General features: G+C 47.2%; 1 protein-coding gene across 3 annotated transcripts in view; it reads left to right on the top strand.

The window, feature by feature from the left end:
- Window positions 1–19,600, top strand: part of UBN1 (ubinuclein 1) — a 36,512-nt gene extending 16,912 nt beyond the window's left edge. For all 3 annotated transcript variants that reach the window (XM_081338108.1, XM_081338109.1, XM_081338110.1), the window contains 11 exons: window positions 686–815; window positions 1,587–1,705; window positions 1,909–2,037; window positions 5,167–5,310; window positions 7,146–7,196; window positions 8,722–8,764; window positions 9,289–10,542; window positions 11,612–11,864; window positions 13,278–13,403; window positions 13,717–13,788; window positions 16,686–19,600. In XM_081338108.1, the coding sequence (XP_081194234.1) occupies window positions 686–815; window positions 1,587–1,705; window positions 1,909–2,037; window positions 5,167–5,310; window positions 7,146–7,196; window positions 8,722–8,764; window positions 9,289–10,542; window positions 11,612–11,864; window positions 13,278–13,403; window positions 13,717–13,788; window positions 16,686–16,738 (2,374 nt within the window). In that variant the 3' untranslated portion in view covers window positions 16,739–19,600. The remainder of the gene's footprint in view (window positions 1–685; window positions 816–1,586; window positions 1,706–1,908; window positions 2,038–5,166; window positions 5,311–7,145; window positions 7,197–8,721; window positions 8,765–9,288; window positions 10,543–11,611; window positions 11,865–13,277; window positions 13,404–13,716; window positions 13,789–16,685) is intronic.
- Window positions 19,601–19,880: the final 280 nt, after the last annotated feature.

Genomic DNA, 19,880 nt, shown 5'->3' on the forward strand with positions numbered 1-19,880 from the left:
AAAAGATAAAAAGGGGTCCAGTCACACAATAACCCACTTCACAACTGTCACGGCTTACAGCTCTAATTGTTGTGCTCGTTTATCCACTATAAGTCAAGGACTGCCCACAGTGTCTAAGCGAGACAGGTCCAGGAAGGAGACGAAAGGAGACTTCATGCTAACTCTTAAGTATAGATGTAGCGATCCCCAAAATGAAACGAGGGCAGGAATGCTGTGAACACTTAGAGCTGACCAGCGTGCCAGTTTGTCAGCCAGCAGGCAGGAGTAGGCTTGCCAAACTTAAGCTGATATTTTGGATCAGCAGCTTATTTGAGAATGATTCCTACATTGCCATAAAATATGTCACCTGAAAGATAAAAAGGCTCTTTGGGCCATCACTGACAAGGTTATCTTAGAAGCAAAACAATTTGGGGGAAATTAACATCTCCATTGCTCGACGGGGGATACAAGGAAGGGGACTTTCCCAGTGGCGTCCTCTTACTTGCAGGGGAAATTAATGTTTTATTTTGAGGGCGATGATGAAATGTTCCTAAGTGTTATGTGGGTGAGGGGTAAAACCCTTGTTTCCAGGGGCTTCAGAGTTAAACTGGCATTGTTTTAATGAAGTGGCATGTATCCATCTTCGGTGGCACTTAGGGAAAGTGGCTGAACCAGAGCTAAATTCTTCTTCCTCTTCTGCCCTCAGTATAGAGCTGCAAACCCGGGAGTTGAACAGCCAAATGCGATCGGGGGTCTATGCGTATCTGGCCTCCTTCTTGCCTTGCAACAAAGATACCCTGGTCAAGCGGGCCCGGCGACTTTACCTGTATGAACAGGTGAGTGATTGTGGGGGGGGGCACAACCACTGACGAACCATTGCACAGAGATGGGTAATTTGCATTTCCCCGCCCCTGCCCCAATTGAAAATGCTTTGCAATGGGTCGCTTCAGGCTTTTAAGCGGGAGCAGTCTGGCCTTTAGAGCCTGCCAGGTGAGGGAGCAGAGAGGAAAGGGAGGGCACTTGGAAAAAGAGTGAAAATGTGGCACCGTGATTTAGATACAATGCCAGGGGAGCCCAAGAGCAGCCCAACCTCCTCTTCATTTGACCTTGTGGGAGGAATCCTGGCTTGAGGAAAGGAAGCTGTGTTTATTTGCATTTGTGCCCCTTTTTCAGCTAGGCTGAGAGAATTCATTGCTCAGAAAGGAAAGAACCTTAAAAACACGTAGGCCAGTGCCGCCGCTTAACAGTGTCCCAGATTACAAGGGATGAAAGGAGAGCAAGGTGAACCCAGTAGCTGCGGGAAGAATAATGACCTTTTACTGCCTCTCTGGAAACGTCACGAAGAGAAAGCTGAGCCTTTAGGAAAGAGGGGTCCATGACATTTGAGTAATACCTAAACACGACCGGCTCCTTGCTTCCTGAGAAAGGTGCCTGGAGTTCCCTTAACAAGAAGCTTTTGTGTGTCTCATAGCCCTTCTGAGTGTACACAATTCTGCTTCCCTTCCTCCCTCCCCCCCCCCCCACCTTGCATTCTTTAAATAAAACCACTGACTGCTTGTGGATGCAGCTGAACAGGGCGAACCGTAACTCTTGGTCCTTTTTTTTAGGGGGGTCGGCTGAAGGAGCCGCTTCAGAAGCTGAAAGAGGCCATTGGCAGAGCAATGCCCGAGCAGATGGTCAAATACCAGGAAGAATGCCAAGCACACACCCAGGCCAAGTTTGCCAAGTACGCGTTTCATTTGTTTTTGTTATCTCTCTGGCCGCCCTTCCTTGCAGTTCTCCATCGGTACTCCAGGCTTGGCAAGCCCTCCAGGCTAGAAGCATAACCGCCGAGAACTCCTGGGGTGCCTCCTTACCGGCCGATGCTGGGCAGGCAATATATTTCTGGAGACGGGCCTCATGCGTCAATTATCATTTTTCTTCTCTCAGGATGCTGGAAGAGGAGAAGGACAAGGAGCAAAAAGACCGGATTTGCTCCGAGGATGAGGATGAGGATGATAAAGGAGGAAAGAGGATCATGGGACCTCGGAAGAAGTTTCAGTGGAATAATGAAATCAGGTTTGCTGAAAAACATCTGGAGTTTAGAACCCTGCTCTGGGATTGGGGAGAACAGCGTCACTCTCCCTCTGGGAATGCGCGCGCCTTGGCTGTCCCGTTCTCACGGTTGGTGCAAGTGGTCCTTACAGCTTACTTGCAGCTGTTAACTTTGTGACCGTTCAAAGTTACAACAGCACGGAAATAAGGGAGATATGACCGGTCCTCCTCGCACTTGACGGCCACTGTAGCGTCCCCCAGTCATATGATCAAAATTCAGCTGATTGGCAACCAGTATGTCGTGCCCTGTCCCGAGATCACGTGATCACCATCTGTGACCATCCCAGCCGGCTTCCAACAGGCAAAGTCAATGGAGAATGCCAGATTCGCTTAACAACTGCAGTGATTCACTTAGCAACTGTGGCAAAACAAAGTGAAATTGGGTGTGCCTCATTGAACAACCACCTTGCTTAGCAACAGAGATTCTGGTTCTAATTATGGTGGTTAAGTCAAGGGTTACCTCTAATCTGGTTTAAAGGTCTCTTGGCAAGATCTTTTAAGACAGTGATGGCAAACCTTTTAGAGACCGAGTGCCCAAACTGCAACCCAAAACCCACTTATTTATCACTGGGTGCCAGGTGGGTGTTGTTCTGCACCAGCCTGCTACCGGCCCTGCAGCAAAAGCAGGGACGACCCCTTTACAAACGGCAAGAGGCTGGAATAAAGCCTGCCAAATTTATTCACATAAAACAAAGCAAGACAAGACACCAACCATAAAACACGAGCTAAGAAGCAGGAACAATCCAAGCGGTTGCCTTCAGCAAACCAGCCCTCCCACACATTCCCCTTAAATACAGTTCAGGGCATGGCCTCTCTGTGCCTCCTTCCGAGGTGCCCCATTGCCTTCCTCTGTTTACTCCTGACTGACTGCCTCCTGCGTTGGGCGTCCTTGAACAGGGCCAGCTGTGGGTCATCTTCATCCACGCTGTCAGGCTCACACAGCTGGGTCTCCACCAGGTGGGAGGGGCCTTGCTGGGGGCTCTCATCAAGCTGTCCAATCCCCTCAGCAAGCTCTTCAACACCCCCCTCCTCCTCCTCTGAGTCGTCCGACCCAACTACCGAACCCACAGGCTGACCCTGAATCACAACAGGTGTGGCCCACCGGGTGGGTGTGGCTGTGGTGGCCATGACAGATTGGGTGGGTGTGGCCAAGGTGTGTGTGGTCACCTTAATGTTGCTCGTGGGGAGGGACACCTGTGGGGGGTGGGCAGGTTTGGGGGAGATCCAGGAGGTCTCTGGTAGGTGGGGCGGTAGGCAGGAGACTCATCCTGTGGGGTGTGGCGAGGCAGGGTGGGGGTGCCATTGCCATGGGGCAAGGCAAGGGCTGGAGCAGCTGCTGCCTGACACTGTCAGCCCCCGCACTCAGAGGCCAGCGAGCGCATGGGGGCCAACGGTGTCCGTCCGTAGCCACAGCCTGCCGGCCCCTCGACCGGTGCTCTCTGGGCCTCCGCAGCCCGTTGCCAGCAGTTCAAAGAAGCCGCCTCCAAGATGGATGGTCGGGCAACAGCTGAGGAGGCAATGCAGTGGGTCGTGCCTGGGAAAAGGAGAGTGTGCGAGGCCAGGAGGGACGGGATGGGGGGGGAGGGAAACCAGCCATGCCGGGATGCATTCAGCCACGTGGGACCTCGGTGAGTTAGCAGGCGGCTGGTTGAAGAGGGACAGTTGCCACCTCTGGGGCATGGCGCGGGTGCCCACAGAGAGGGCTCTGAGTGCCACCTCTGGCACCCGTGCCATAGGTTCGCCACCACTGTTTTAAGAGGTCCAGTTTCAAAGCAAGAGACTTATCACTGAAGACTATTCGGTGTCATTTTTAACTGGTTTCTGTTAAGCTTTCAAAAAAACATCCCTGCTAACGTATATAATATTGTGCATAGGATTATTGTAGTTGGTGACTTACATAGCAAAAAATATAGTATACAAGCAGCTCCTGAAAACCCACCTTTTGGGGAAATATCCAATGGGAAATGAAACAAGCATTGGTGAAATGATCAAGCAGAGCCTGGGTAACCCATTGAGAAAGGGAGAGAGCAAATGTATCTCAGCTGTCAGAAGCCTGCCCAATCTCCAGCTAAATACTCAGAGGCTATTAACGAACCAGATTTCTGTCAGCAACACAAGATATTGAAAGAGTGAAGTCTGGGGAACATATCCCCTACAGTTGATGTCACTGCTATTTGAGTTGAGGTGGAATTTGAGGATATTTGAGGCCTCTGTAGGTGAGATCATATTTAAAATACCTTTTTCTTTTTTTTTTTATTGAAAAGTTTTAACATACAGTTTATCTTTAACAGTCCCGCCTCCCCCTCCCCTCTCCCTCCCTCCCTACCCCTCCCCCCCTCCCCCCCCCCGACTTCCCAGAGCTAAATACAAGGTATAGAAAAGAAAAACAATCATAAACAAACATATGCTAACAACCAAAAACTCTAAAATCCATCACTCTCTAGCTTATACAGGATAGTACAAATCTTAATGATATTAAATATATATAGAAAAGAAAAAAGAAAGGAAAAAAAGGAAATAAAGAAAGAGAAAGTGAAGGAAGACTTATTCAAATGCTACATGAAACTTCTTAACCCTGTATTTGTTCTGGATGTACTCAACCCATTTTCTCCATTCCATAATATAACGTTCTTGCGAGTGATCTTTCAAGTAAGCCGAGATCTTTGCCATCTCTGCCAGGTCAGAAACCTTTAAAGTCCATTCTTCTATAGTCGGCAGTTCCTCTTTCTTCCAATACTGACCTATTAAAAGTCTTGCTGCCGTGATTAAATTCAACATCAACTTAGTGTCCACAACCGTAGCATCTGTAATTATTCCCAACAAGAAGAGTTGCGGACAAAACTTTATCCTTTGCTTGAAAATCTTCTGCATATTCCACCAAATTTTTATCCAGAAGGCCTTAACCTTTTTACAAGTCCACCATACATGAAAATATGTTGCATCTTCATCACCACACCTCCAACATTTTGGTTGATAGTTCGGATACATACTTCGGATACATAAAATACCTTTTTCAATCTCAGTTAAAAGACACTGTCCGTAGGGTTTGGGAGATAGCTTTGGAAAACCCGGTGAACGTTTTTCCCCTTGTAGGGATTTGCTTTGCCAAGGCGTGAAGATCAAACTGGATGGGTATGATCTGGAGAAGAACAAAGCTCAGTCCATGGAAGACTACGTAAAAACATTCCTAGATGCCGAAGTCAAACCTCTTTGGCCAAAGGGCTGGATGCAGGCCAGGTAAAAGAAAAGACCAGCCATCGACGACTCCTTCCCCATTTAATCAGTCCATCAATACCTTAGATATAGTAGGGTTTGATCCACAAGTCGGCAGCCCCCAATCTTTTGGGCCCCAGGAACTGGTTCCATGGAGGGTGGTTTTTCCGCAGACCGGGAAGGTTTCACGCTGCATGGATCTGGTGCTTGCGTGGGTGGGCCTTCCCCCCGCTTCCGTGGCCCAGTTCCTGGCAGTTGGGGACCCCTGCCACAAGGTGTCGTGTCTTTTTTAGAATTCCTCAAATCTTACAAAATTGACTATTTCCATCATACATATACCACGGTATTACGTGCTCCTTCTATATAATTTTATTACTGTTATCCCTGTGCTCTGTCTCATACGCAAAATAAATAAAAGAGACCAGAGGAATGAAAAGTAAATAATTTTGTAAGTATCCCTAATGAATGTAAAGTTTCTAGTGCCGTGTTTATGCTATAAAGAGGCGATAGATGGCTGTTGAACGAGTGAAGCTTCAGCCTAATCCAGGATTCTTCAGTTGGCCCTTTTATGACTCGTGGACTTCAACTCCCAGAAGTCCTCAGCCAGCTTGCCTGGCTGAGGAATTCTGAGAGTTGAAGTCCACGAGTCATAAAAGGGCCAGGTTTGAAGACGCCTGGTCTAAAGCAACGAAGAGCAAATAATGTGAATGAAGGGCCCATAAAAGTCTTGTTTGCTTTGAGAGGAATGGTAGCTATGAACTCCTGAAGAAATGGTGCCTCTTGGCACTTTTTGTGTCAATTGGGACAAAGAGCCTACAAATGCCCGAAACCCTCTGTCCCAACTAGGTAGTTTAATAGTTGTAGCAGGAATTTGTGCAGCTTTTTTCTTCGGAATGGCATTAGAATGGGGTATTGTTCGCTTTGTCACTCAGAATGATCTTAGAATCGGAGATCTGGAAGGGACCTTGGAAGACTTCAAGGCAGGAGCTCTTGTGCCATTCCAGATGAATGAATGCCCAGTTTAGTTAGTTGTTAGATTTAATTGAGATTTAGTTAGTTAGATAGAATGTCCAAGTTAGTTAGAATGTCCAATTTAGATAGTTAGGACTGCAGAAAAACAATTTCAACCAGCCTGCCTTTCACTGAGGACCTGTATATTGCGTGAACTAGAAAGAGGGTTGAGAAAATATCTACACACCCCTCAAATCCTGGACGTAAACTGTTTCAACTACTCCCCTCAGATGTTGCTATAGGGCATTGGATGCTAAAACGACTAGACATAAAGACAGTTTTTCCCCCTGGTGCCATCAGTCTGTTGAACACCTAATTCCCAGAGTACTGTCTTACGTCTAAAGATATTCCCTCATGTAATGAGGCAGTATTGCTATTCTTGTCACCTTTTGCACTAGCTTCTCCTGTTGGCATCTTATGATTATATTACTTTGTTGTTTATATGTACACTGAGAGCTTATGTGCTGGAGACAAATTCCTTGTGTGTCCGATCACGCTTGGCCAATAAAGAATTCTGTTCTGTTTTTTTCTCTTAAAAACCTCCAGTGATGTTTTATTTAGCTTAGATAAATCAAGATTGGAGGGACAAACTTCGCTCCAGGATGATCCAATGACACTTCTGTCTTTCTGTCTTTTCTCATGGCTTGCTTGGCAACTGCAAACTTGACCATTTTTTAGCAGCAAATGTGATTCCTGTAATTTTGCTACCAGTGGTTCAACAATTTTGTTTACGGTGGTTCTTCTTTGAGAAATCCTTATTCCTGTTATTTTCAACCCCCCTACCCCCCCCCTTTTTTTTGGCAAAACAGTTTTGTCTCAGTTTCTCCCCTCCTTCTCTTCTTTTTCAGGACGTTGTTCAAAGAGAGCAGAAAAGTGCACAGTCATCTCACTTCAATCCCGTGAGTATTTCTTACGTTGCCAGTACAAAATGCGAATGTCAGGAGTGAAAAGACCAACTCCACTTAGTGAAAGTACAGTTCAGCTGATCTTTTGCTAAAAGATCCTCTCGACTAACAGCTAGCACTTACTTGGAGTTAGATAAGAGTCCAGGGCACTTAAAGGAGGCTGAACTTAATCCACTTGTGACTACATAGGGGATACTAGGCTGATCCCTTCTTTAACTCAGCCCAACAGTTGGGGGGTTCCCTCGCTGCCTACCAAGCGTAATTGTTGCTGTCATTCAATATGCAACTGTCTTGTCATGCTTTTGCTTAAAATTTTGTGAGGACCTGTGTTTTTGTGCTGATTTTTTTTTTAAAATGACTCAGAATTAAAACTGTATTACAGCTAAGGCACAGGTCTGCAACCCGCGGCTCCGGAGCCGCATGCGGCTCTTTCAGCCATCTCCTGCGGCTCCCAGTCCTCTGCCATGTGCAGTCCAAAAAAAAAAGTGAGACTAAAAAAGTTCAACCAATCAATTCAAATATGCAGGGTAGGTGCATATCTCGCCTTGGCTCCACTCTTCAGTCAAACCCTGTTCTGCGCATGTGCGCATGTACGTGCATGCGCACACATTTTTTGCGGCTCCCAGTTTTTCCTTTTGTGAGGGAACCGGTTCCGAGTGGCTCTTTCACTGTTTCAGGTTGCTGACCCCTGAGCTAAGGTGATGTTACAAATGTACTACAACCATATCAAGAGGATAGAATTTTACTACTAAGTAGCAAAAGGTACCTGGGTACCAAACAGTGAGGCCATCAAAGCCTTGTTGACATCTTCTCTGTTATACAGTGTCAAGCTCGTCCCTCTCCTATTCTCTGAGAACTCATACCTACAGATTTTTCCCAGGTTGCTACCCGATATGCTTTTCACTGGAAGTGCAAGCAACTTTCATTAACGACTTTCAGCAGGGACACGTTCCATTTTTTTAATGTGCAAATTATCTTTAGAGAAGGTTACTTAAATAATTGGATTCATGTTCCAGTTTGAGCAGTTTATATGGCCTGCCCTAAGCACTACTCAAAGGGACGCGGTGGCTCAGTGGGTTAGGATGCTGAGCTTGTCCATCAGAAGATCGGCAGTTTGGCGGGTCGAATCCCGAGTGCCGCGTAACAGAGTGAGCGCCTGTTACTCGTCCCAGCTTCTGCCAACCTAGCAGTTCGAAAGCACGTAAAAAAAATGCAAGTAGAAAAATAGGGACCACTCTGGTGAGAAGGTAACAGCGTTCCGTGCGCCTTTGGCGTCTAGTCATGCCGGCCACATGACCACGGAGACGTCCTCGGACAAGTGCTGGCTCTTCGGCTTTGAAACGGAGATGAGCACCGGCCCCTAGAGTTGGAAACGACTAGCACGCATGTGTGGGGGAACCTTTACCTTTACCTTTCAAGCACTACTCTAGTTATCAAGTCTGGCGAGTGTTGTTAATGCTGCATTTTATTCTCCTGGAAACGAAGCAAACCTCCTCTCTCCTGGTTGTGTTTCCCTCAGAACCAAGAAAAAAGTGATGGCTCCTCCAAAGGTAAAAGGAAAGGTGAGTGGTTTGGTTGAGACTTTCAAAGAGTTTTCAGCCCTCGGGGGGGGGGGGGAATTGCAGGAGGATGCCACAATGACAAAGCTGTGACTGGGTTTGTATGAAAAGAAGTGTGTGTGGGGGGGTGTCTCCAGACTGGCTTCTGTTTCTTGCATGTGTTTCTTAGTTTTGCTTTCCAGAATTGCATGAAGCCTGTGCACCAAGGACTTCGCTATCTAATAAGTAACAAGATAGTAGTGTTGGGTGTGGAGATAGCAAAAAAAAAAGGGACTGAAAAAACACCAAATGTGTTGAGTATTCCCTGTAATGTATTTCTGAGACCTCCAATGTAGTAGCTTTCCAGAAGGGATCGCACAAAACAGCTTGACAAGCTTCACTTTGAGAGCGAGCAACTAAATTTCATTTTTGATGTGTGCCGTTGTGCCCACAGTAAAAAAAAAATGACAATAAAGGTTATCTTGCCTTATCTAAGTGCATTGACCTCTGAAAGGCCATTTTTCACAGAACTGTTGTGTTCTTTTTAGGAGCCTTCTGGCAAACCGGAGAAGAAGATTCCCCTCCCTGTGCCGTTGATCCACACCAGCGGTGCAGTTTCTCTTTCTCCAGATTCCCAGGGAGTTGTTGTCGGCCTCAGCCCTCAGACTAGGGAACTGCTGGCTATGAGTTCAAATCCAGTCACTAGCACTATGGCTGCTGCTCCTCTTCCTCCTCCTCCTCCTCCTCCTCCTCCTTTCAGCCTGGACGATTCTCTCGACAAGGACTTGATCCATCACACGACTTCCTCTTTGGAAGCGGTCTCCAAGGAACTGGCTGCGCTCAACAGCCGAACGGGAGGCAACAGCCCTGACTTCACCGTCTCTCCAGCTCTGAAGACGCCTGTGGAGAAGCCCTCCGCGCAGAGCAGCCTGGAGGAGAAGAGGGTCTTCCCCAAATCAGCTCCCGCCCCTGCTCATTCAGCTGCTGGAGGCTCCGTGCAGTCTCCACTCAACTTCTTGGCCGAACAGGCTTTGGCGCTAGGCCAGTGTCCTCAAGAGAAGAAAGCCGAGGGCCTCACTTACAAAGAACTCCCTCCTTGCCAGAGTCCTCCTTCCAAGCACTTGGAGGCCCACCAGGCCAAGCCGAAACACCACAGCCTGCCCCGTGCGTTGCAGGGCCCTCAGACCTCAACCCCCGTGCAGACTCCCCAGGTGAAAGCGTTCCCTCTGGTTACTCAGCAGCAGAAAAGCTTCTCCCCTTCCCCGCCTTTTGTCAAGCTGCAGAACCCCAAGATTGTCTCCCCGCTGGTTCAGCGCCCTCCCCTCCAACAGCAAGCCAAGGCCCCCGCCAAGGCCCCCGGCTTCCATCCTTCCTCTTCCTCCTCCTCCTCTTCAACTGTCTCTCCCAAGACCCCCAATTCTTCGGTGTCTGTAGGTTTCGCCGGGAAGCACCCGAGTAGCCCTAGTTCCTCAGGGCAGTCTTTCAAGTCGCCCTTTGTGGCCCTGTCCAGGCACGTGGCTTCTACCGGAAGTGTGTCATCCGGCATTTCCTCAACTCAGAGCTCCCCTTCAGGCACCACCCTGCCCGGCGCCTCTGTCCCTTCTTCTGGGCAGGCTCCCAGTCGCTCGTCGCCCAGTTCCATGGTGAAGAAAACCCTCGTCCCTCAAAAGCTGACTCTGGTGGCTCCGCCGGGGGGTCCCAACGTCAGCACCAGTGGAGGAACCCAAGGAGTGGCCAAGTTGTTGACCTCTTCCCTGAAACCTGCCATGATCAGCAGCTCCGCATCCTCGACCTCCGGGCCGGTGAGTGGCTTCTAAGAAAGGCCAGGAGTTGGCTCGGGGAGTTTCAGAGCTCAAGAGTGCAAATTTGCACTATCCAGATAAGGGGCAACTGTTCCAAGACTGCAGATATCGCCATGTGCGCTTTTGTTTCCCTGCCCCCCCCCCTTTTTTTTTGGGGGGAAACCATCTAAAACTTGCAAACTGGAGAAGGTTTGCCCAAATTTCCCTGAACTCAGTTTATGAGACCTGCTGAAACTAAGCAAGGCTTGGTGACCTTTCAAATTTTGACCAGTTTTGGTTTTTTGTTGTTGTTTTTTTTTAAAAAAAAACGTTTTTAAGGAAAAACCAAGGAAGTCGAGTTGCCTTTTGGAAAAGCACCTTAGGGACAACTGTGACCGGGATGATTGAGGAACTCCATAGGCACGTTGATCCTTGTGTTAAGGGGTAATTCCTCCCTCTGTGCCTGTTAGTGCCATCTATAAATGTAATATCCATAAATTCATGGTGATCTTAAGTGCGTTCGTTAAAAATGGAAGAAAACCTCAATTTCTCGATGTCTACGGGGGTCCTCAGTCATCCAGGTCGTGGTTGTCCCAAAGGCGCTTTTCCAAAAGGCAACTGGACTTCCTTGGTTTTCTTCCTTGAAAAGGTTTTGCTTCTCATCCAAGAAGCTTCTTCAGTTCCTTTCTTCCCTCCAGAACACAGCGCACACAGGTATGTGAACATTTGGCACCATTTAAGTAGATTGCCAAAGGGTTTTTTTTAGTCCTTAAAAAACCAAAACACTTTATCGCAAGCCTACATTGAATGCCTCAAGATAACTATCCTATAGGAAAACAACAGCAAAGGACTTCCGTTAACTATAAGAAACTTTTTTTTTCAAGAGCCAATGTTTGTTTTAACTTGTGATTATCGACTGCTCCATAATTTTGGGACGTGGGCAAAGGCTTCTTTGTAAAATGATAAGGCCACGGATCCACCCTGCAGGGGCTGACAATGGAGAAGGGGGGACCGCTGCTTTTCTGCTCTTAACTGGTGTTCTTTTCACCCACCCTTTCCTTCCTCCCCCCCGTTTCCCCCCGTCTCCCAGAAAGGAACCGGTGGAGCAGTCTTGCTGACCAGTTCGTCTTCCTTGAACGTCCTGTCTCCTTCCTACAAATCCAACAGCCCAAAGCTGCCCACCGCACTAAGCTCTGCTCCGCTGGGAATTATATCACCCATCCATTCCTTCCCTCTTCACGTGATTTCCTACAGCTCTGACTCTTCCTCCAAGGCTGGGGTGTCAAAGGATGTGATAGTCACAGGACCGGCCCCAGGAACATTCCATCACGGTGTTGGCCATAGTAAGTGTTGGTTGGGAAAGGAGGGGTGGGGGGAGGCTGACATGCTGGGGGTTATAGCCGGTAAGCATTGCTGCAGATAACGTGCTCCCCTTCCTGCTACGTGCACGTCTGTCCTTGTCGGAAGGGATCTTAAAAAAAAAACTCATCTCCATGAATGTCACCTCCGATGAGTTACGAAGATCTCTTCCTGTCTCACTCATGTATATGTCTGCCATTGCCACTGTCTTGCTCTGCTTTTGCATCTCAACAATTCTGGGCCTGGGTCCCATTCTCTTCAAAAGCCGTCCTTCGGTTTTGGAAAATCCGTTCCGGAATACCTCTCGTGTACATGATCTCCTCAGCATCCTTTTCCCTTCCTTTCATCCATTGACACGCCATGGGAAGGGTCCGAGATCAAAAGTCCTTGTGTGGCACATCTCCGAATGCAAAGTCTGTAATAGCACGGATCTACTGAGCCGTGTTGGCGCAGTGGTTAGAAGGCAGTACTGCAGGCTAATTCACTGCTCACTGCCAGGGGTTCGATCCTGACCGGCTCAAGGTGGACTCAGCCTTCCATCCTTCCGAGGTCGGTAAAATGAGGACCCAGATTGTTGGGGGGCAAGAGGCTGACTCTGTAAACCGCTTAGGGAGGGCTGTAAAGCGGTATATAAGTCCTAAGTGCTGTTTCTAGCGCTACACCCATTATTCACCATTGGGTCAAGTGACCGTGAAGGGGCTTTCCCCAGATGGACCTCGAAAACTATACAGAAACTTCAGACAGGTCGGAATTAACATGCTTTCCAACGAGTGCAAGTTAGCACCAAGTCTGTTTGCATCACTAACATTAATGATGTTAACCTAGTTTAGGGAGCGAAACATCTGCCAGCAAACAACCAAGCTCGGAAAACACCAAGGACCCCTCATTTTTACCCTGAGCTACAAATATTCTCCTTTATTGGCAAGTCTCTTTTGTCTCTTTGACCAGCAAGCCCCCTCCCCTGGGTTTCTGGAAGGGCAACTTCCCCCCTACGAATGTAACCATGGTCTTGAAGTATTTGTTTGGTGATCTATGCCTCTAAAATGAGACGCAGACCCCCCCCAAGGGGTAAAACATTTCCCAAATGGGAGGCCCATTGCTGAAATTCTGCCGCCTTTGCTGTGCTGTTGGTGCTGGATGATGGGCTTTGTATGTGCAGTAGAAACCACCGGTTTTTCTCCGTTCAGGCGTTACATGACCTTGAACGTCATCCGTTGTGTTCCTTGGTCACTGTTCCCTTCTTCTGGCTATGCTTTTGTCATATTGTATTGCAATGGCTCGCCTTGCTGTCCTTTTATTGTTGCCGGGCGCTATAGCTGGAATATGTTAGTGGTATATAATTATTTGAACTAAAACTGTGAGATGGGAGCAGAGAATTAATGTTTTGGCTCTGGCAGGGAGACAGTCCAGGCTGCCCCTGCTAGCTCATTCCTTGAGAACTGCACTTTCAAGTGATGGCTTGACCTATGGGAAGGGAACCGTTGCTGGGATTTTGCCCCATCCAATGCCCTGCGCCCCTTCAGGTACGTCGCTTTTTCAGAGCATCTGGTTTATGCGTTCAGCCACCACCGGCCAAACTCGTGGCGCATCAGCCAAACGTTTTGCACCTTTACCGGTGAACTTGCTGAGCAGCCAATCAGATACGAGATAAAGAACTTTGCTGGAGGGTTTTTGGCAAAGGTTGGAACGGGGGAGGGCAGAGGGTGGGGGTCATTTTTCATCTGAATCCATCCATAGACCATCTTCGGCTCATTTGTCTTCAATGTACATATGTTTCTCTTCCTCCCTCCTCTTCCTCCTCCTCCTCCTCCTCCTCAATTCCCCTCTCCTTTCTAGGTCTTCTGGCTGGATTGTCCTCCAGCCTCCATCAGGCAGCGCCGCCTGCCCATTTATCCCACAGCTTGCCAGGTAACTCCTCCAATTGCTCTTGTTTGGTTTTGTGTGCTTCTGAGTCATTCAGCGGGCACCTCCCGGGACAGCTGCCAGCTTTGCCTGCCCATCGCGAATTATTATTTGTTTAGCATATGGAATATCGTACATGGACTAGCAGTATAATGTATATTAACACTTTGTCTCAATAGAACAAAAAAAATATAAATGTTAAAAAGATCTATGTTCAAATAACAATGTCTAGGCCAGTGGTTCTCAACCTGTGGTCCTCGGACCCCTGGGGCACGCAGTGTCGTCACAGGGGGTCCACAAAGGCTTGAAGAAACGTTATGATTTAAATTTTGAGCTAACTCTTGGGGGTCTTGGTCCATGGCCACAAAAGGTATTTAAAAGGGGGTCCGTGGTGAAGAAAAGGTTGAGAACCACAGGTTTAGGCCATCTGACCCTCATTCGTAATTAAATCAGATATTGGACCGGTAGGTGCTTACATTGTAGGTCACAATGTGATCTACAGTTTGGTGTGGGACCCCACAGTCCCACTGAGGGGAGGATATTATGTCCCATTTATACTGAGAGCCCCAGCAGACGCCGTGTGAGGGGGTGAATCCTGTTCAGGATTGTCCATTGCTAACCGGAGTAGTTCAAAGCCTGCCACCATTTTTTTTGTGGGGTCATTTATATGTCTTCCTATGTCTGAGCGTCCAGGGACCCATTTGGGTTTCCATTGGGAATTGATGTTAAAAGTTGTTGGGCAGATGTTGTGCGTGTGTCAGTGGGCTCTTCCTGGATTTGAGTCTTCCAGCTGATAAATGGGAAAAGTTGGCATACGCCGGTAGAAGTGAGTTATTCACATTTTTTCCGTATTCACGAATTATCAAGCCTTCAACCCCAGGCTACTACATCTCTCCAAAAGCAGCCAGCCTGGATCCCACCAGCGGAATCTTTTGGAAGCTGAGCTTCTCCATACAAATTCCACATTATCCCATCCCAACATCGGATGCACTTCTCCCTTTGTGTTGCTGGAGGGTGGATTAATGAACATCATTAAAGTCTGACTTGATTATTGCCTCTGATTATAGTATGTATTTTAGTCAGAGTTCCTACATGATTGGATTGGATTATTTTTTTTACAACAGTCGTAAAGCGAGCGAGTGTAGTCATTAAGCAAATCACAGTGTTAAGTGAATTATCTGAATGATTGTACATTTGAATCCAATTTATCCAATGGCCTTTTTTTTCCTTCTGGAAAATTGAAAAAAAAAAGTCATAGCACAGGGTCACATGACTGCAGGACCCTGCAATCAGACTTAAATGTGAGCCAGCTGCCAACTAGCTAAAATGCGATCATGTGGTGTAATAGTCATAACTTTGAGGAGGTGTCATGAGTAATATTTTTCTGATGCCATCATCACTTTGAACTGTCATTAAGCAATTGGTAGTAAGTCAAGGACCATCTGTATTGGGTGCTCAGTGTAATGGCAGATTTAATTAGTGACGTTGATTTGTTTCTGTTATTAAATGTATTGTTGCCCTTTATGTTTTTAGCTCTTTGGGAATTATCAGGTCAGTCAGTTGGTTTTATTTAACTCAGTATTGTCTACCAAAACTGACCAATCACAAGATTTCACAGAGGAATTGAAAAAATAGACTATTGCTGTGCCACTGATCTATAGTGGTTCTAGAAAGACAGGGAAGGCATGTCATAAAAACACAGCATGTAAGAGTACTGTTTAAAGGGGTTCTAAAGAGGACAATCCTAAGCTCAAAAAAATCCTTTGTGTTGATGAATTCCAGCAGTGTCTTTAAAGACTCTTCATTCGCTGAATCCTGCCCTCCTCTTTTCATGATTTTTTTATCCAGCTGTTGTTGAAATGAATGAGAAGCTGTGGTGGTTAAGCTAGAGAGGATATTTATTGTACCACAGCCCAGTAACAAGATCAGTAATATTTTCTGATATTTGAGCTGTGCAAGTCTCTGGGATGCTTGCTTTTTGTTTGGCAAAGCAACTTCTGCAGTGTAAAATTTTCCTTGCAAAACATGAAGTGGCACTCAGGACTGGTTGTGTTAGGTTTTTTTATTTGTGACAAAGTCTTCTTTTATTATTAGGATAATAATTATTTTACAGATGGCGGGGAGATAGTTGGGCCTCTTGAGTTTGATGTCGATGTGATCAATTGCATTATCCTGTGGTTATTTTTGGAATAAAGTTGTAATTTATGAAGCCACCCAGAATTGTTTTGGAGTTGGACAGTCTAAAAATGTGGGGGCTTTGGTGCTCTTTCAGCTTGGTTGTTTTCTTACATTATTTCATTACCCAAACTAGGTAACCTCATCAATGCTAGTCGTGCTATCTCGTTTGGGTAATGAAATGCTAGCCAGTAGCATTGATGAGGTTACCTAGTTGGGTCATGAGATGTCTGCAAGAAAACCACCAAGCTCAGAGGGCACCAAGGACCCCACAGTTCAACCCAGGGCTACAAATATTCTTTATTAATTTAAAAATGTCTTTATTCATCCAGTCAGCCAGTCAACTCTTCTGCTTGATCTTTCCCATGTAATCTATTCTGCCACAATATGGAAGATAGAGTTTATAAATAAATAAATAAACTCCTCCCTGCCCCCACCTGCCTCTGGTGTGGTACGAATCACATGACAAATGTGCTTTACAGACTAGTAACATAATAGAGGATGTCTCAGTTACGACAAACCCAATCACCTCTCCTGTTCATGGGTTGTTTTTGTTTTTCCCCCCGATTGCAGAATTTTTTGGCTGGATGTAATAATTCCCTCCTGCCCTGCGACTCTGTATTCTCGAAAGAAGTCGAAAATTGCGATTGAGCGCCTTTCATAACTGAAGACTTTGGAGCTTCGCTGCCATGTATGCTCATGACCTTTCGTTTTTGTGTCTCTTTCAGATAGTTCCCAGCTACACAGCAAAGGGCCCAATGTGCAACCGCGGAAATTGTGACAATTCTGGGGGGAAAAAAAGAAAAGAAAAAAAAAGGAACACAACCAGCTCTGGGAAAAAGCCTGCAGAATGCATGCAGCAAGGGAGCCTTCCCATCGCTTCCTTGCTCTTCCTTCTTCGGTGGAATCGACTTGTAGGTCCCCACTCTTCTCCTTATCCCGGTTTGGACTAAGATTCTTCCCGGGGTGGGGGGTGGGGGGGGTCTGAGACAGATGCTGAAAAAGGAAGCATTTCGCAGGCCCAACGCTCACTTCAGTTCCTCCAGGGTCGAGATCAGGGGGAGGCGAGATCCTGAACAGATCCTGATCCAGAGGCCAGGTCCTTGTGTTCCTGCCAGGTGCCTCTTAGTTCTGCAACGGATTCCGGAAAGGCCCTCGCTTCTGCTTGTGGAAATATTACCAGCTGATCGAAGCTCAGCCCAGAGCGAATCGGCGGGGTGGGTTTCTCCTCCCTGATGGCCCCCCCTTTCCTAAAGCTTTGCCGATCCTTCCCTGGAAGATCTTTCCTTCTCTGTGGCAGCTCACCCACCGGTCCTCTCAGAAGGAAGTCAAGACTTGAGGGGCCTCAAGATGCGCTCGTGGACCTTGAATGCCGTTGGGGGGCTCTTAACGCCAGTTCCCTTTCCTCAATACGCTCAGTTTTCCGCTCCCCCCGCCCCCCCATCTCTCCATTGAACACATCGGACGGGACTAAGCCCCCTTTCCTCCCCCGTGGGTCAATGTGTATAACGAAGCTGTCATTTCAGTGCCTTTTGATGGTGGAGCCAGAACGCAAGCTATCCCAAGCTCTTGGGCAGGAGCCCGCCGGAGCTTTTTAACGTTCTCCTTTTTTAAACATCCTTCTCTGTTATTTAAGACGCACCGGGATTTATTTAAGGGGACTTTGGGAGGTGGGGTGAGGGGGTGGGGTGGGGTGGCCCGTCCTCACCCCCATTTTAACTGCGCTCGCTGGGGAATGCCACGCTGGCACCTGGGATGGGCATTCCTCGGAAAGCTGCCGGTTCTCTGCCAGAGTTCTCTTAAGCGTTTTGCAAATGAGAGCCAAGGCAGAAACTTTCTCCTTTGCCGTGAGACCTGTCTCACAGTTCAGGCATCCAGTGACCTGATGTGGTGGCACATTTGCTCACGTGGAGTTGCCTGTTTGTGCCTGGAGCAGCCAGAAGAGCTTTCCTTATGCTCTGAATGGAAGGGAGATGCCGAGAATCCATTTCAGGACTTAAAAGTCATTTTCCGAGTAGACTTTTCCTCTCTTCCCCCCCCCCCCCTTCTTTCTTAAGCTGCTTAGTTGCAACTCTTTCGACTGGCTGGGGACGCTTTGAAAACCAACCAGGGCTACCAGTTGCCCTGCCTTGGTTATGCTTTGGCGCTGTGCTAAAGGTTTGGGGCAGATCCTCCTAATCTTGACGCAGCATCCGGTCTGGAGGTTACTTTGGAGTAAAGCTGATGACCCAAGTTTTTGGTTTGGCTTGGCCTCGTGGCTGTTAGATTCTCCAAACTGCTGCATCTTCTGGAGAAACATGCTTTGCAAGAAGAGAGAAGTAACAGTTCAGGCATCAATTATCCCATTTTGGGGGGAGCAAAAACACGCTTGAGTAGTCAGTACACGGTGGTTAGTTGCTGCTCTTTAACCAGAGTTGCAAGGTTTTCTGTTTCTTGGTGGGGTTTTTTTGTTTTTGTTTGTTTTTTTGGGATTTTTTGTTTTTTTGCAAACTCCCGAACTCAAAAGCTTGTCAGCCCAACTTGACATCTATTTGCGGCCAGTTGTTTTCTCGCATAATCTTCTTCCATCTTTAACCCCAATTTACTGATTCTTCCACTCAAACAGAGGAAGCACTTGATCTGTCAATTAGTTGAACCCATTTAAAAAAAAATCAGCATGAGTTCTGTTTAATTTGAGACACACACCCCTTCAGTCTAGAAAAACAGGTTCTTTGAACTATTTAGGATTCTTGCTTAACCTGTGCAAAATTGTTTCAAGTCCTTTGCATTTATTTTTTTTTTCCTTTTCCCAAAAGTTACTTTTTGGCCTCCTTGGCCACAGTTACTTCTGTTTAAAACATTGCAGCAGAAGAGCCAAAGACTGCATGCGTTTTAAGGTTGCCCATTTTTTGAAGCGCTTTTTTTTTTAGTACATGGATTTTGATTGCGGGGGGGTTGTTTTTCGTCAGAGCTCAGTCCTACTCTATGTTAATTACCTCTCAAAAAGCTGCTTTTATCAGTCATAGGAGCAAAGTGTTTGGCACTTGGCAGAATTTGGGCCTTGCATGAGCCATTATGCCTCCCCCTCCTCGCTCTTCTCCCAAAAGCTTTGGTTGCTACGTGTACCGGTGCCTGCCATAGCTGGAGCAGAACCCCTTGTCTGTTTAAAAAAAAAAAAGAAATGTTCACAAAGCCTGTTGCCTCAGGGAAATGTTACGTGGTGGAACTTCTGCCCAATCTCTCCCTTTCCTGCTTTCTTCCCTTCCCCCTTTCTTTTGTGTTTTTAAGAAGTAGAACTTAAAAAGCAAGCCATGGCAGGGCAAGATCAAAGAAGGGTGGGCGAGCCAGCGGGTGGGCAATGCAACGGTGGCTGCTGCTCCCCCCCCCCCCGAGGAGGGTGTCTACCTTGGCTTCAACTGTTGGGGGAGATTTTGTTTACGGTGGGCATAAGCACCACCCGATGGCACTTAAAAAAAAGAAATAAATTAAAAAGCAGCCTCTTTTGTGCGCAGAAAGAGCTGCGATTTATTTTTGTGTGTTTGGGAGAAGGGCGGGGGTGCTGGGGAAAAGGCAGTCTTTCTAGGAGATAAGGAGGGTGGCGGTGACATGGAAAAAAGATTAATCTTGTATACTGCAACTGAATAAAATTGGTTTGGTTTTTGTTTTTTTTTTCCCCAGAACATTTATCATTTCCTCCAAAATTGAGGATTGGGGAAAGGGGCGGTCTAACTTGAAGTGTAGAGCTACCCACATTAAATGAATGCGACACTCCTTGGCATCGTGGCTGAAACATGGATGAGATGTCAGGTGTAAGGTCCTAGAAACTGCCATCTGCAGGGAAAGAGTCCTGATAGCTTTACCCTTCCCCAACTTAGGGGATGGGTGGGGGGAGGGAGGGAGGGAGGGATATGGATGAACATGGATGGCTGCATGAATGGGTGGAT

Source organism: Vipera berus (assembly GCF_964194415.1).
Source record: "Vipera berus genome assembly, chromosome: 13".
NCBI classification, from domain to species: Eukaryota; Metazoa; Chordata; class Lepidosauria; order Squamata; family Viperidae; genus Vipera; species Vipera berus.